Source organism: Peromyscus eremicus, chromosome 1 (genome assembly GCF_949786415.1).
Source record: "Peromyscus eremicus chromosome 1, PerEre_H2_v1, whole genome shotgun sequence".
NCBI lineage: Eukaryota > Metazoa > Chordata > Mammalia > Rodentia > Cricetidae > Peromyscus > Peromyscus eremicus.
Genome location: NC_081416.1, coordinates 27,995,649 through 28,011,763, shown reverse-complemented (window position 1 = coordinate 28,011,763; position 16,115 = coordinate 27,995,649). Strand labels below are relative to the sequence as shown.

At 42.4% G+C, this 16,115-nt stretch overlaps 1 protein-coding gene across 1 annotated transcript; it reads left to right on the top strand.

The window, feature by feature from the left end:
- Positions 1–8,205: 8,205 nt before the first annotated feature.
- Positions 8,206–15,328, top strand: Ifit2 (interferon induced protein with tetratricopeptide repeats 2). The gene is given in 3 exon segments (XM_059247220.1): positions 8,206–8,336; positions 12,279–13,593; positions 13,595–15,328. Coding segments are annotated over 3 exon segments (1,419 nt in total). The 5' UTR covers positions 8,206–8,331; the 3' UTR covers positions 13,694–15,328.
- The last annotated feature ends 787 nt before the right edge of the window (positions 15,329–16,115 follow it).

Below are 16,115 nucleotides of genomic sequence, written 5' to 3'. Positions count from 1 at the left end.
GGATTTTGATACTTGCTTAAATACTCAATGTGTTTTAATGGAGAGTAGAAAGTGTTTGCTGTTAGTTCAGATGTATTTAAGTCCCATGACATTTTCAGAGCCACACAGCCTTTCTGCAAAAGACACCAGGAGAAGCTCAACCTTAAAGTGGCCTGCACGAAATGAGAGGCACATGGCTGATGTGAGCACAGAGAAAGGGGTACGCCTGTTTCACTCTGCTGTCGCCCCACATTTTCATCAGTTCAGGATGTAAGCTAGGCCGACATCGTCTTACAAACTCTTGCTTCTGTGTTTGGCATTTCAGAGAGGCAGTACATTAAATTATTTGAAGGTAGCATAAATTGTAATGTGCTCTGGACTAGATCTAGACAATTCTTCTCTGAGGACCCACAGTGGGTTGATTAGCTAGAATCTATATCTCTGAAATCCCCACAGCCTCCAGAGAAGCTGGGCTTGATCAGGTGATGCCCACATCTGTCCTCTGCTTGCTGTTTTGTTTTTAACCCTCACTAATCTTTAAGACAGAAAGAAAACTAGATTCATTGGAAACTTTCTTCAGGGTAAAAATACTATTAGCACACTAAAGAAATCTTTGAAAACTAAAATGAGCACAAGGAAAAAATTCACATTGTCCTTCTGTCATCAAACACAACTAAAATACACTATGAAATTTTACAAAGTTGAAGGTAGATAAGATACTTAGCTTCTTTTTTATCTATTTGCTTAGTGCTGAACTAAAATTTCCCTTGTCATTAAAATTTTAATGACATGAATATCATGATGATGTTGCTGTTTGTAACGGCAACGCCTGCGTTACCAATACACATTCACCATGTCAGAGCGAGGGGCTGCGGATTAAAAAATAGAGACAAGAGACAGCGAGTCATTCGCCACAGCTAAATGCCGAATGCCGTTTATTGAAAGAGGGAGGAAACCTTAAATACAGGCTTACAGCACAATGGCGGATCCCCAGAGGGCAGAAGTTCGCTACATTCTTGTATCTAAGTTGTTTACACCAAATGCAGGATACAGGAACAAAGAACCTCAGGTTGAACGTTAGGTGAGAAGGAAACTGGCAGGGAATCTGAATAGGGAGGACATCTGGTCAAGGTCGGCAAGCAAGGCAGCAGCCACTCACAGTGGGGGGCCAGGGCCCACAGCTGTTAAGTCCAAATGTATGTGTGGGACGGGGGAGGGGAGGGGTTCGTGCTGTTGTAAGAGAGCAGAACCACCGCAGAGGGGAGTGGGCTGTAATCTGGAGTCTAGCCTGTGGCAGCGTAGTGGAAGAGGTGAGAAAGGCCAGGGTGCTTGGGGCCTTTGATAGTCAAGTTACTAGGGACCAGAGAAGCCTGGAGGTTAGTATGGGCTTTGATACAGAACCACAAGTATATGGCAGCAGAGTCAAATGTCCCCTTTGCCACAGGCAAGGGAAGGTAACAAGTGGCTCCTGTTTCAGTAGAAAACCCTATTCACAGGTCCCAGTGGAATGCTGCTTTTGTCTCTCCACCAGCAATGGTCCAGCTTGAGTCAAGACTGTCATCTTGGACCAGGTCAGGGAGCTTGCCCTTTGGGGGTGCTTGGGGTTTTTCCCTCTGGACCTAGCACTTGTCATGTATGAACATGTTACCAGTTTTTCTCTTCCCACTTGCTTTGTCCATCTCTCCCTTTCTTCCACCCACCTCCCAGGTTCTTTTCTTTTCCTTCCTTCTCTTGTTGTCATCTCTCCTTTATCCCTTACCTCTTTTCTCCTCATCCAGTCCGTATTTATTTTGCAGCTAAATCAAATTTTTGCATTATTTAATTACTAAAACCTATCAGCTTTGGGGTAGGTGGGACAGTGGACTCCCAGCTCCACCTGACCCTGTTCCCTACTCTACAAAGGCTTCACTCACTGAACAACTCACTCAGTGACTCTCTTTTCTTTCCTTACCACCATGCCTTTAAATGTGAGTATATTGGTGGTTCCTGGTCTTTTCAATTTTAGCCATTATATATTGATTTCCTAACACATAGCCCAACATACACGTATGTACATGCATGTATAGATGCACACACATGCATGAACTCACACAAGCACACACACATGTATACACACATAATAGATAACACCAAGATTAATGTTTGCATGAATAACTGGAAACTGTTCCTTAGTCATGTTCAGATATCAAAAGATCAATACAAGCTGGGCATGGTGGTGCATGCCTGTGATCCCAGCTCTCCAGATGTCAAGTAAGGCAGAAGGATTGTGAGTTCAAGATTTAACTTGCATTATATAGTGAGTTCCTGAAAAATCATGTCACATTAAACACACACACACACACACACACACACACACACACACACACATACACACATACACACCTTTGACTGAATATTTGATCTACACATTTGTGGGGGCCCACAGAGACCCCAGCTTGTGATTTGTTTTCATTTTGACTCAAGGTCAGAGAGTCAGAGAGTCCAAACTTGTTTCCCTCCCTGCAAGGCTGCATAATAGAATGTTTTGGCCAAAAGGTGTGGTTACCAGGTGTCTTATACTTTAAGGCCTATTTACAGGATGCTTTGCTATAAGGTGTGGTCACTAGGTGTCTTGAGTATTAAGGAAGTGTTTACACTTGACTGTACTTTGTACTTTGAACCATGATGTCCTTCAAAGGGGAAAGTCGTCATGTCGTGTGTCGTCGCCCCCCCCCCCCACTTTGGGTATATACAGGCTGTGAGTAATAAACTCAGATTCTGTGGTATTGACCCAGAACCTCCCGAAGCTACCATGTCTGTTTTTTTCTTCATCTACGTCTATATTTCATAGTTATCATTTTCCAATTCCACACTCCCCCCTTCAGAACCCATTCAACAGGTCGAGCGGGACTCGAGACACATTCCTAAGATTCAAACAAATTTTATGCCCAAAGCCCCTGCCCTTTCTCAACACTGTGCCCTACAAGGTCTGTATCACAAATCTTTAAGGCATTGTCCTGTGAAAGTCCCTCATTTGCCACATACTTGACATCACTGGGTTTTTAGAAAACATGTCAGTACATAGTTTAAAGTAGCATTAAATATTATTCATACAATAGGCATTTCTTTGATTATTATGTGTTGTTAGATTTTAAACTATCTACTCACATTATAATTTTCTTGACTAGTACAGCTTTTTTTTTTTTGTTTGTTTGTTTTTTGTTTTTCCAAGACAGGGTTTCTCTGTGTAGCTTTGCACCTTTCCTGGATCTCGCTCAGTAGACCAGGCTGGCCTCAAACTCACAGAGATCCGCCTGCCTCTGCCTCCCGAGTGCTGAGATTAAAGGTGTGCGCCACCACCGCCCAGCCTAGTACAGCTTTTTAACTATCCAAATGATCCTTGTCATGCTTGTTGTAATGACTTATTTTCTGGATTATAGTTTTCCCTTGGATGTTGTGACCTCATCTAATCTCATTCACTTCCTTAAAGGTTCTATTTCAAACTTAGTTACATTGGTGTCAGGTCCAAAGGAAGTTCCAGTGCCCTAAAATCCAAAAGGCAGATCATCTATCAAGAAACGAGCTCAACTTGGACTATAGCAGGATTTCTGGTGGTTAGATAAAAGACAGAATTCCTCAGGATGAGTGAAACCATTTCCTATCTGCCAAAAGGAGTCATTTCCCTCAGCTGGCAGAAGGGGCATATGGTGGCTACCCATGGCACCATCAGCATATCCAGACTCATGCTGGCCTCTAAGCTCCATCAGTATCACAGTACCTGTTCTATATTTCAAAGTCCATGCTACCGTCCTAGCCCTTCTCACCTCCTCTTCTCCGCTAAACTCCTTCCAGCTGACAGGCTCCTCCTCCTGTCAGCTATTCATCCTTCTTATAACCCAGCTATTCCCATTATTCTCTGCCCTTGCTATACTCATCTGTCTCTCTGTCTGTCTGTCTATCATCTATCTATCTATCTATCTATCTATCTATCTATCTATCTATCGATCTTGCTATCTATCTATTGTTGTGCCCAGATCGTGACCCCCAGAGAGACCACCAAAGACGAGCATGCCGGAATGCAAAAGCAAGGTTTAATTCTGGATATCCAAAAGCAATACAAGCCTAGGCAGGGACTTTGTCCAATACATGCAATGCAGTGGAGGCTGGAGAAAGTGCCCACCTAACTGCAAACTCAGCTTTTAAAGGGAAAAATCACAAGGTTACATCATTTAGGGGTGCTAGTACAGGTACAATTCTGATTGGCTCGCTTCTAGGGACTTCTAGAAATTACTTCTAAGGGAGTGGTTGCCTGCCACCATTTCTCATTGGCTGCCCTCAGGTGGGGGCATTTTTATGGTCAGTTACCCTGGAAACCAGGGAGAGGACATTCCATAGTCAGGCAGGCATTACCTCGTGACTACCTTGTGACTCTGTACTTTTACACTTCCTGGTTCTGGAATCTGAACTGACTGGTTTCAGTAACTAATGGCCTATTCCTAAAAGGAGAAATCTTAGGCCTTAATTTTAGGATGAAAGCATTTTGGTCTTATTTCTAAGATGGCTCATTTTGGTCTCACACTATCTTGCTATCTACTTACTCTCTCTTATTCCCTTACTCTCCCTTGCCTTGTTTACTATGCTATATCTTGATATCTCCACTATTATTTCCCACTCTCCCATTTCTCTAGTGCTGGCTATGGGCAGTCTTTTTCCTTCTCTCTCTGCTCTAGACTCTTCGGATGTCCCTGGCTGTGCTCCCCCTCTTCCTTTATCTCTCTCACCTACAATAAAACCCTTAACCATATCCATGAGCATTCATGCCATCAGTTTCTTTATTGCACTCCCTTGCACACCACTAGAGACTAAGTAGTCATCATGTGAATTTTCCAGAGAGAAGAGGGACCTAATTCATTCCATAACAGTCCTGCGTGTTGTCTTGTTTTCCTGGTAGATTGTAATATCCATGAAGTCAGAGACATGTGCACTGATACATTCCAAAAGTCTAGGAGGCGGTTGCAAAGTGCCTAGCACATCATACTCAGTAAACATTTATTGATTATATGAATGAATGAAACAAATACTCTTAGTGTTCTATTAGAAACAAAGGTCAATTGCCCCAACACAAATTTATTTCTAAGTTTATCTTCTGCTTAGGGCTGTAGAGAAGTCATTTAGTTGTATCAAGTTCTTAGTCAAAGATGGCTCATCTGAAATCTCAATTTTTACTGTTAAGGGAATTCCGTAGTGGCTCAGTGGTTAAGAGTGATTCCTGCTATTACAGAGGACCAGCATTCTGTTCTAGCACCAACTGTAATGCCAGCTCCAGGGGAACAAATGCTCTTTTCTGGACTCCACTGGCACTCACGCATATACATGCATACTCAGAAATACACATAATTTTTAAATCTTTGAAAAGGAGGGTCCTTAGTCCCTTTAAAAAAAAAATCAAAATGCCATGGACTGGATAGTACATAAAAAATACAAATTTGTTTCCTTGCAGTTCAAAAGGCCAGTGTAACTCGAATTGCTAAATGGTCTTATTAATAAAAAAAAACCCAAAGCCAGATATTGGGGTGAAAAACTGAGAGATCAGGGAATAGGACAAACCACAGCCAACCTCACCTCACCAACTTCTCAGCTTCCAAAGAGATCTACTTCCTGTATACCCATGCCTATATGCCTTTCTGTTCTGCATCTCACTTTTTCTCTCCACCCAGCTACATCACTTCTTGTCTATCTGTACAGACCTCCAGAACTCTATGGTTAGTGCTGGGATTAAAGGCATGTGCCACCATGCCTGGCTCTATTCCCAGTGTGGCCTTGAACTTGCAGAGATCCGGGTGGATCTCTGCCTCCCAAATGCTAGGATAAAAGGCATGTGTTACTATTGCCTGACTTCTGTGTTTAATATATTGTCTGGCTTTTTCCTCTGATCCTCAGATAAGCTTTATTGGGGTGCACAGATAAAATATAGCCACTGGCCAGGATTTAGGAGACAGAAGGAATGCATCTGTCAAGATCATTCCTGGTAAGGAATCTCAAGGTGAAAAGGCAAAGAAAATGAAAGAGAGAGAAAAAAGCTCCCATGAAAACAGTATCGATCTATTCATTGTTTGTCATTGGCTCCTATGACTCAACACCACCACCCACCAGGTACCCCGTTCACTACACTGGCACATGGGAATCAAGTTTCTAACATGAACTTTGGTGGATACACTTAGGCCATAGCAAAAATAAATGATGCTGAATTTCTTTCTGTGTTAGTTAAATTTCTGTGGTTATAACAAAATACCTGGGGCAACCAACTTAAAAAGAGAAAAGATTCATCTTGGCTCATGGTGTTAGAGGTCTCAGTACTTGGTCACTTGGGTCTGCAGCAAGCACATTATAGTGGAAAGAGCAGGGCAGAGGAAGCTCTTGTCACGTGGTGACCAAGAAGTAAAGAATGACACAGGAAGAGGCTATTACCCCAAAATCCCTTTTAGAGGCATGCTATCAATGACCTTATTTCCTTCCATTGGGCCTATTAGTACCATCAACTAGGGACCAAGCCTTCAGGACATGGACCTTTAGGAGAGATACTTTATTAAACTATAGTAAATTTTGAGGAAGAAAATAGAGATGCAAAGCTGGTTGACTGACTACCTTAATTGTTGAAGTTCATTTGGAAGATCATTTTAAACATTTTGATTTGTCAGTGAGTACAGAAGGAAATGAAGCAGGTGAGAATCCACTTTCAGGAGTTGGCCTTCGTGTGATCCAGAGAATACATTGGGAAATTGTGTTATTATCTTTTGACCTTTGGGTCTATATATTCTGTAATTCTTCTGTCTTCAAAGGTATTATATGGGTCAGAGTTTCCCAACAGGTTTTAATAGGGATGTATTAGGTTGCCTTGCACAATTGTATATTCCCACAGTGTCCTTCTGTAGAAAGCCCAGAAAACCAGTGGCTGCTTAGGCCAAGTAGCTGAATGCCTGAGAATAAATGGGACCAATGATGACATGACATTCCAGGGCTGAGGCCTAGAAGGCCCCTGCATAAGTCCTGGTGGACATTGGTGCTCAAAGGTTGAAGAACCTGAGTCTTCATGGAGTGTTCATGGGAGAGGGTAGCATTACAAAAGTTTAAGAGGTCAAGTAGGGTTGATCATGGGTGCTCACGCTGGCTTCCCCCTTCTGCCATGTTTTGGTTTCATTCTATAGGATGGTGCTACTGTTTTTCAGGTCAGGCCTTCTCCATCTTGTTTACTTTCCCATTTGCCAGTGTTTTCTGGAAACACTTCCACTGTCAGAGGCAGAAGTGTGCTGTACCGAGACAAGCAGACTGCCAAGATTATCCAACACAGCTTTAAATAAGGAAAAGATAAGGACAGCACATTTCTCTTTTATCCCAAACGAGAGCGGCTGCTGCACATCTGGGCGTGCACATGCTAACTAACAAGCTGCCCCACAAGGTGGGTCCCAAGGGAGCCAGGAATGAAGGGGATGCCTTAAAGACTATTTGCCTCAGGATTGTTAGTGACTGTGACAGGTCATGGAATGCCAGACCATGTCATGCTCTGGAAAAAGCAAACATCCAAAGTTCGCCCCTTTTGGTTTCTGGTTAATGACTTTGGTTACTAATTACACTAGTTACTGGGTGCCAGGCATGATTCTAGAGCATTTCATTCACCCACCCACTTAATCCTCCCATCACCATGGCGATCTGGTAGCAGTATTGTTCCCAATTCAAAACAGGGGAAGCTAAAGCAGAAGCGGACAGTAATTTCCCCCAGAGAGCCACAGAATAGAAATGCAGATAGATGGATATCAGAGCTCAGGCTTGGAACTGTGTGTCCATTCATTCAATATCTGCATTTGGAATTCCTGACACACCATGGAGTGTGCACCTACTGCTGAAGGAAAGGAGTTTCAGTTTAGTGAATGAACCAGAGAAAAAAAAACCTGCCCTGGGGAATAGAAACTGCTCCTTACAGTGGCCTGTGGGTCATAAGGGTGGTAAGAGTGAGGATGGGCTATCATGGCAATAATGCGGCAGGATGCTAGGGTGAAGGTCTCCTTCTCCCGGCTGATCACCCGCTGTGTTGCAAATCTAAGACATCAATACATTCTGACTCACAGCACAAAGCTGGACCCTGAAAGGCTTGGCTCTTTTTCAGCTCATCTGTCCACAGAAAGTGACATCAGTTTTACTTTCTGGTTTCAATTTCTCTTCTGTGGGGTCGGCCGCAGGGGAACAGGAAAGGAAACCGACAGCTGCTGTTATATATGGGTCTGCAGCACTTCATTGGGAGTCTGAGGAGGAGACTGTCTGGAACGTGCTGCAGTCTTCACTGAACCCTTCAACACAGTGAAGAGACACACAGCAACCATGAGGTATGTCTTCCCTTTCTCCAGTGGTGAGGAAAATGCTGTCAGCCTTGATGACAGATGCAAAGGTCAGAGCTGCCACGGTCCAGAGAGGCCCGGCCTGTTTCTGTGTTTGTTTATTGCCTCTCACACCTCTGTCTCTTTAGCTGTAAATATGTCCTAGAGATGCTCAGCTGCTTCCTGCAGAGCTGCTTCGCTGGCAGCTGAGAACTGAGGCCAGAGAGAGTTGTTTGATCTAGCAGGGACTGCTTGTAAAGATGGATCTGGGAGAATTGCTCTTGTGAATTCTCTACCCCCCTCTCTAGTTATAAAATTAAATTGAGAGTACCTATTAAGAATATTATTGCCAGGCGGTGGTTTCGCATGCCTTTAATCCCAGCACTAGGGAGGCAGAGCCACTTACTTTTCCATGCTGTCTATAAGTGAGTTCAAGGCCAGCCTGGTCTACCAAGTGAGTTCCAGGAAAGGCGCAAAGCTACACAGAGAAACCCTGTCTTGAAAAACCAGAAAAAAAAAATATATTATTTAACAGAAGTGTTCTTTTTAGTTTTCTTTATTGTTAAAGATGTACTTGGACCACTAACCCTGCTTCCTGCTAATCTGAATTCTACTTGTAACTGCTGAATTAATCTCAGAATTACACAAGGGTTGCGAACTAAACAGAGCACAGGAAGGAAGGAGCTCCTCTCACTGACCACCTCTCAGATCTATGTCCTGCCTGGTAACCCTAACTCTGGCCCAACAACCCTAACTCTGGCCCAACAACCCTAACTCTGGCCCAATAACCCTAACTCTGGCCCAACAACCCTAACTCTGGCCAACAACCCTAACTCTGGCCAACAACCCTAACTCTGGCCAACAACCCTAACTCTGGCCCAACAACCCTAACTCTGGCCCAACAACCCTAACTCTGGCCCAACAACCCTAACTCTGGCCCAATAACCCTAACTCTGGCCCAACAACCCTAACTCTGGCCAACAACCCTAACTCTGGCCAACAACCCTAACTCTGGCCCAACAACCCTAACTCTGGCCCAACAACCCTAACTCTGGCCCAACAACCCTAACTCTGGCCAACAACCCTAACTCTGGCCCAACAACCCTAACTCTGGCCCAACAACCCTAACTCTGGCCCAACAACCCTAACTCTGGCCCAATAACCCTAACTCTGGCCCAACGAAAACGTGGGTGGTTGCAAGGTGAAAGGTAAATAGTGAAAGAGAGGGGCTGAGTACAGTCAGTTCAGTTCAAACGCGACCCTTGTCACTTTAAACTGTCATGATAGAATACATAGCTGTCTTATAGACAGCATGGAAAAGTAAGTGGGACACACAACACTCCGAGGCTTCTGTGCTGCTGGCTTACTTCATTTCCTGCTCATTTCCTTGTCTGTTTAGGGGTAAGACTGAAGGGAATCTGACAGGATGGAAAAATCTTTCAGAGTCACAAGGGTACCCTGAAAAAAAGAAAGAAGAGTTCTTCCCCCAAAGAAAAGGAACTAGATACCTATAAACCTCCCCTGCAGCCACAATTCCTACCCTGGGTATTAAACAAAAACAAAAACAAAAACAAAAACCTGAGAAAATAAAATTCAAAGGGAAATTAAAATAATAATGTAAAAGCATTAGTAAGTCACCTAAGTGAGAAATCACCAGTGAAAGAAGTAGAAATGGGGGAGGGGTATGGCGACTACATTTCTTTCCAAATAAAAGCTTGAGGCATTGCTAGCATACATAATACAATTAATAGATGAAATATCTCAAAGATGGTAAAATTCAAGAATGACTGAAAATAAGACATAAGCAGTGAAAATGAGCAGCGGTCCAAAGGACTTTAGTTTATTACAGGTCATCCATGTTTGGTTGCAAACCAACGTGTTTTCCCTCACAAAAATCGGAAATGAAATCAGCCTAGATGTCCAACAACGATGAATGAATAATGAAGATGTGGTACATACAAGGGAATTTTATTCAGCCATTAAAAAAAAATTAAAGGACTAACTAGCCTCTCCAAGAGATGACCTGCCTAATTGGTTACTAATCAGCCCCAAGACCACATACACACAAAAGGTGGACTCAGCAGATTATCTTTATAGATTTGTGCATTTATATATCCAAATATATGTAACAATACTCAAAGAAAAAGAGGCTATTAATTTGAGAGTGGGAGAGCATGGGAAGAGTTGGAGGGAGTAGACATATGAAGAGCTGGAGGAAATAAGGGAAAGAGGGAAATGATGCCGTTATATTTTAATTAAATGTATTTTTTATTTTATTTTATTTTATTTTATTTTTGTTTTTCGAGACAGGGTTTCTCTGTGTAGCTTTGCGCCTTTCCTGGAACTCGATTTGGAGACCAGGCTGGCCTCGAACTCACAGAGATCCACCTGCCTCTGCCTCCCAAGTGCTGGGATTAAAGGCATGCGCCACCACCGCCCGGCTTAAATGTATTTTTTAAAGAACAAAATGAAATTATGCAATTTGCAGAAAAATGGATGGAACTAGAAAATATCATGTTAAGTAAGAAAAATCCAGATTCAGAAGGGCAAACATTGCATGTCCTCTCTCATTTGTAAATCTTAGTTTCACATATGTATATTTATGTGAATGTATATAGATGTCAGGAAAGTAGAAATGGGATGAGGGTCAGGAGAAGACAGAAAAGAGGCATTAAAAGAGAGGAGGAGAGAGGGAGGGTACCAGAACACATGTGATGTAAAAGTGAAAGTGGGAATCCTGCACACGGAGGATTTGAGAGAGGAATGAGGGCAAAGAACCAAAAAGAGAAGAGGGCAGGGAAAGAGGCAACCAATGCAAACTAGAAGATGCAAAATAAAAAATTTTAAAACAAAGTTTAGTAACTATCTTTTAATAAATGGTTAACAGAATGATCCAACAGCAGAAGAGAGTAAAAATGTATAAATCGAAAGACACACTCAAGATGATAGGCTGAACAAAGAAAACATGTTAAAGCCATATTAAAAGTTGGAATAGGGCTGGAGAGACAGTTGGGCAATTACAATCAAATACTGCCCTTTTAGAGGAGCTTAGTTCTGTTCCCTACACCCATGTCAGGTAGCTCACAACTGTCTGTAGTTCCAATTCCAGTGGGTACAGTGCCCTCTGCTGTCCTCTGTGGATACCACACTCATGTTCTCATACCCTCACATAAAATACACACATACTGTTAAAAAAATCTTGTAATTAAAGGAGAAAACTAGATGAGCCCCACCATCCCTACTCTTTGTTTTCTGATTCACTGGGGTGTGAGGAGGTCCAGTCGCATGCTCCTGCTGCCATGAAACCCACCATTTCTTCCCTGTCAAGACGGACTGAACCTTTTTAAATCACAAATCAAAATAAACCATTCTTCCTTTAAAAAATCTTAAAAGTTGGAATAATAGGAAATAGAAAGCAATTGGCTTTTCAAAGAGAAAGAAAGGAGCTAAAGTGGATTTGAATTTCTAAGATAACAAAGGATTTGGTCTCTGCACTGTGAAGTGTCAAAGGAATTCAAACACGTAGCTAAGAGTTTCAAGTTTCAATGGTAAATAAGAAGCTAAGAGAAAAGAAGAAATTAAATTATTATTTCTTAAAGAAAAAAGCTTCACAGGTAACCCTAAAGCTGCGCTGGAGCCCGAAGAGCCTCCGAAGCAAAGGCAAGAGCTAGCTCATAGAAGCAGGCTTTCTGGGAAACCCAGACTCCATCTAGGACTGACTCACTTCCTTCTGTCGATTCTGCTGCCTAAAGTGAGCAAACGCATGCTTCCCTATGCAGTAATTCAGACTCAAGTCAAATATTGGGAGAAAGGAAAGGAAAGCATGTCCCTTGGCTAGGTTTAGATTAACACTGTTTAGAAGGAAAAGAATATTTGCTGTGATCCCACCCCTTCCCAGGTGAACATGTGGTGTGTTTCCCAGATGACTGTTTCTTTTCTTCTATCCCACAGCACTACCACTGAGAAATCCTTGGAGAGCAGGCTACAGCAGCTAAAATGCCATTTCACCTGGAACTTGATAGCGGGAGATGAGTCCTTAGACGAGTTTGAGGACAGGGTATTTAACAAGGATGAGTTTCAGAACGGTGAATGTAAAGCCACGATGTGCAACATACTGGCCTATGTAAAGCACCGCAGAGGTCAGAATGAGGAAGCGCTGAAGTGCTTAGGGGAAGCGGAAGACTTCATCCAACAACAGCATCCTGACCAAGTAGAAGTCAGAAGTCTGGTCACCTGGGGAAACTATGCTTGGGTTTACTATCACATGGGCCAGCTCTCAAAAGCACAGGCTTATCTTGACAAGGTGAGACAGGTCTGTGAGAAGTTTTCCAGTCCCTACCGAATGGAGAGTCCTGAGCTTGACTGTGAAGAAGGGTGGGCCCGATTGAAGTGTACCCATAACCAAAATGAGAGAGTGAAGGTGTGTTTTGAGAAGGCTCTGGAAAAGGACCCAAAGAACCCAGAATTCACCTCTGGATGGGCCATCGCGAACTATCGTCTGGACTACTGGCCAGCACGGCAGGACTCCATTGACTCTCTGAAGCAAGCCATTAAACTGTCTCCCCACAACCCTTATGTTAAAGTCCTCTTGGCGCTGAAGCTTGAGATGATGACACATGAAAACCAAGGAAAGGAACTAGTTGAAGAAGCATTAAGGAATGCTCCAGAAGTAGCGACAGATGTACTGCTCAGTGCAGCCAGGTTTTATTACAAGATACATGACCAGGACAGAGCTATACAGTTGCTTGGAAAGGCTTTAGAATCCCTGCCAAATAATGCCTACGTGCATTACCATATTGGGTGCTGCTATAGATCAAAAGTCCTTCAAATAGTTAACACAAGAGAAATTGCATTGAATGGGAATAGAGAGAAGTTACAGGAACTAATGCAACTAGCAATTAACCACTTAAGGAAAGCCGAGGAGATCAAGGAGATGCATGAACGTTCCTGTGGCTATCTTGCTGGTCTTTATGCCATGACACACCAGTACGAAGAGACTGATTATTACTTCCAGAAAGAATTCAACAAGGAGCTCACTCCTGGCCTTAAACAGTTGCTCCACCTACAGTATGGCAATTTTCAGTTTTTTCAAATGAAGCGTGAAGACAAGGCCATCCACCATTATATGGAGGGTGTGAAAATAAAGCAGGAGACAAAGCCTAAAGAAAAGATGAAAAGTAAACTTCAAAGAATTGCCCTAAAGCGACTCTCTGCAAATGAGTTTGATTCTGAGGCCTTGCACATTTTGGCCTTTCTTCAGGAGTTGACTGAAGAAAAGCCAGCAAGCTGCCAAAGACTCTGAGAGGGAAGTGGACTCTGAAAAGCCTGCTCCTTCAGCATCTTTGCACAAGGAAGGGGACGAATAGTAGGGGCGTGGTACTCCCAGGGCTACTGCTGGAAAGAAATTGTCAACCCTTATCAAGTCGTCATTCAAAATATTTAACAACTTCATGGAATAAGCATGGACTAGCACACTGGCTATAGTATTGTCAGGATTATTGGGAACCCTACTCTCAGATGTCAGTGCCTGAATTGCTGCATCAGGGAGAGCTCTGTGAAAGGGACCAGTTGGAGGCATTGATACAGGGGCCTGGCAAACAGCCTAGATCTCTTTCAATTTCTTAGAAATGGTTTCAATGGTAGCAGTTCTTTAATCACCCTCTGTGGAGGCTAGCCTTGGGTTTGTTTCTGTGTTTATACAAAGCAGCCCAATTCCTCATATGGGTGAGTTTTCCATCTTTGGATTATTTTAGATATTGCACAGCCTTGTTCTACAGAGATAACAATGTCTATCAAGAAGCTGAGGAGCCAGGGGCAGTGACTCAGGACTGTAATCCCAGCACTTGGAAGCTGAGACCAGGGGATTACAGTGAGTTGGAGGTCAGTCTGAGCATGACCTGGAAAGGGAGGTGGAGGGTGATGAGAATTATATATGTAAATATTTAATGATTATGTGCATTATCTTGTTAGTTTGAATGTGTATATGCCTATTTAGCCACTATTATCTACCATAGTGACAATTGAAATATTATTTCAAGCTCGTGTGGAAACTCCAGTGGAGACCAGATGAAGAGAACGCTGAGTTATCCTTAACGATTACAAACCCATGAAGAAAAAGTTTATAGTCACTATTAGGAAAAAGTCTCTGTTAGTTTTATTTTAAAATGCTCTAATGAACCCATATGATGGAAGCTAGGAAGGCCGCTGAATAGAATAACTTGGTGACTGAAAGCCTGGATGAAGGACTTAGAAAATGGCATGAGTATTGGGGGGGCAATTTTTTTCCTCCATTAGAAATGTTAGATACTAAGAAATATAAAAACTTCTTTTAACACTGAGAAAATACTCAGGAACACCACAAAATTGGTAATTGGCATTTCCTAGGTAGATCTTGAATGACCTAAACATTAAGATTGGTGTGAAGCATCACAGAGTCAGCTGGCCTAGCATGAGGCTGTCAGCCACCCTCTGGGGTAGAAAATGTTTCTCTGTTGGGATTAGTTTGCCTTTAAGTATATATTAACATTTTATTTAGCAATTAAAATATATTAGATTCATAGATTGTTAAAACCAAACATTCTAACAGCTGTAACAAAGTTCCATGTTATTTTAAATAATAAAAACTTGTGTATGTGGGGGCTGGAGAGATGGCTCAGTGGTTAAGAGCACTAACTGCTCTGCCAGAGGACCCAGGTTCAATTTCCAGCACCCACATGGTGGCTCATAACTGTCTGTAACTCGAGTTCCAGGGTAGCCAATGCTTTCATACAGACATACATGCAGGTAAAACATCAATGCAAATAAAATAAAAATAAATATAAGAAAGTTTTGTATGCATTTAAGTCCATCAATATTCAGCATTTGAATTTCTGGAAAAATAATACACTTTGTTAATAAATAACATATAATAGAACATTATGTAGTGTTCTGGTTCAATAGAAATTTTGCTGTACCCTCTCAGTTTTAGACACAAGTATTGACAATAAACAGAAGCATAAATTTTTTTTTGCAGCCTTAAGTGTCTGTTGTTTTTTTTTTTATATATTAGATGTCTGATATTATACCTCTGGTGCACAGGAACACACTCTGTCTTGACTTTTGTCCTAGTTTGCCTTTCTGTTGCTGTGACAACACAGAACAAACCAACTGGAGAGGTTTATTTAGCTAATAAGTTACAGGCCAATGTTGGGGGAAGCCCAGACAGGAATTCAAGGCAAGAACCCAATCAGAGACCATGGAAGGATTTTAGGACGTAGCTTGACCACATCCTCAGGGAATGGCATTCCTCTCCTAAAGGTTAGATGAGGATGTAACAAATGTATGAAACAGACATGAAAACATCTGATGTTGATATTTCTTTAGAAGAGAATCTGGAGTGCCAGCAAATGTGGGAAGAGACACAGAAATGCCTGCAGTCCTCCTCAATTTCTAAAGAATAGTTAGGTCAAATGAAGTTCCCAGGCCTCAGATATTTTTCTGAAGGAAAATAGCAACCTTAGACATGCTGGACTGTGAATAAGATTTCCATGGGGAAATGCAAACTGGTATCTGTTATCAAAGGAGCTGCAACAATAAAGTGAACCTGGCAGTACTCTTGTGTGCCCTCTGCCTTGAGTCCCTTGGTTTCCCATTTCACTCCTTCAGCATCAATCAGGAGGGGTGATTTGGCTACTTTCTCACATCTTTTCTCGTATATTCACCAAGGTAAGTGACAAGTTCCCAATAAAGCTGCCCTAAGTGCTAACAAACAAGCCCATAAAATGATGAGACTCTACCTGCTGTCTTACT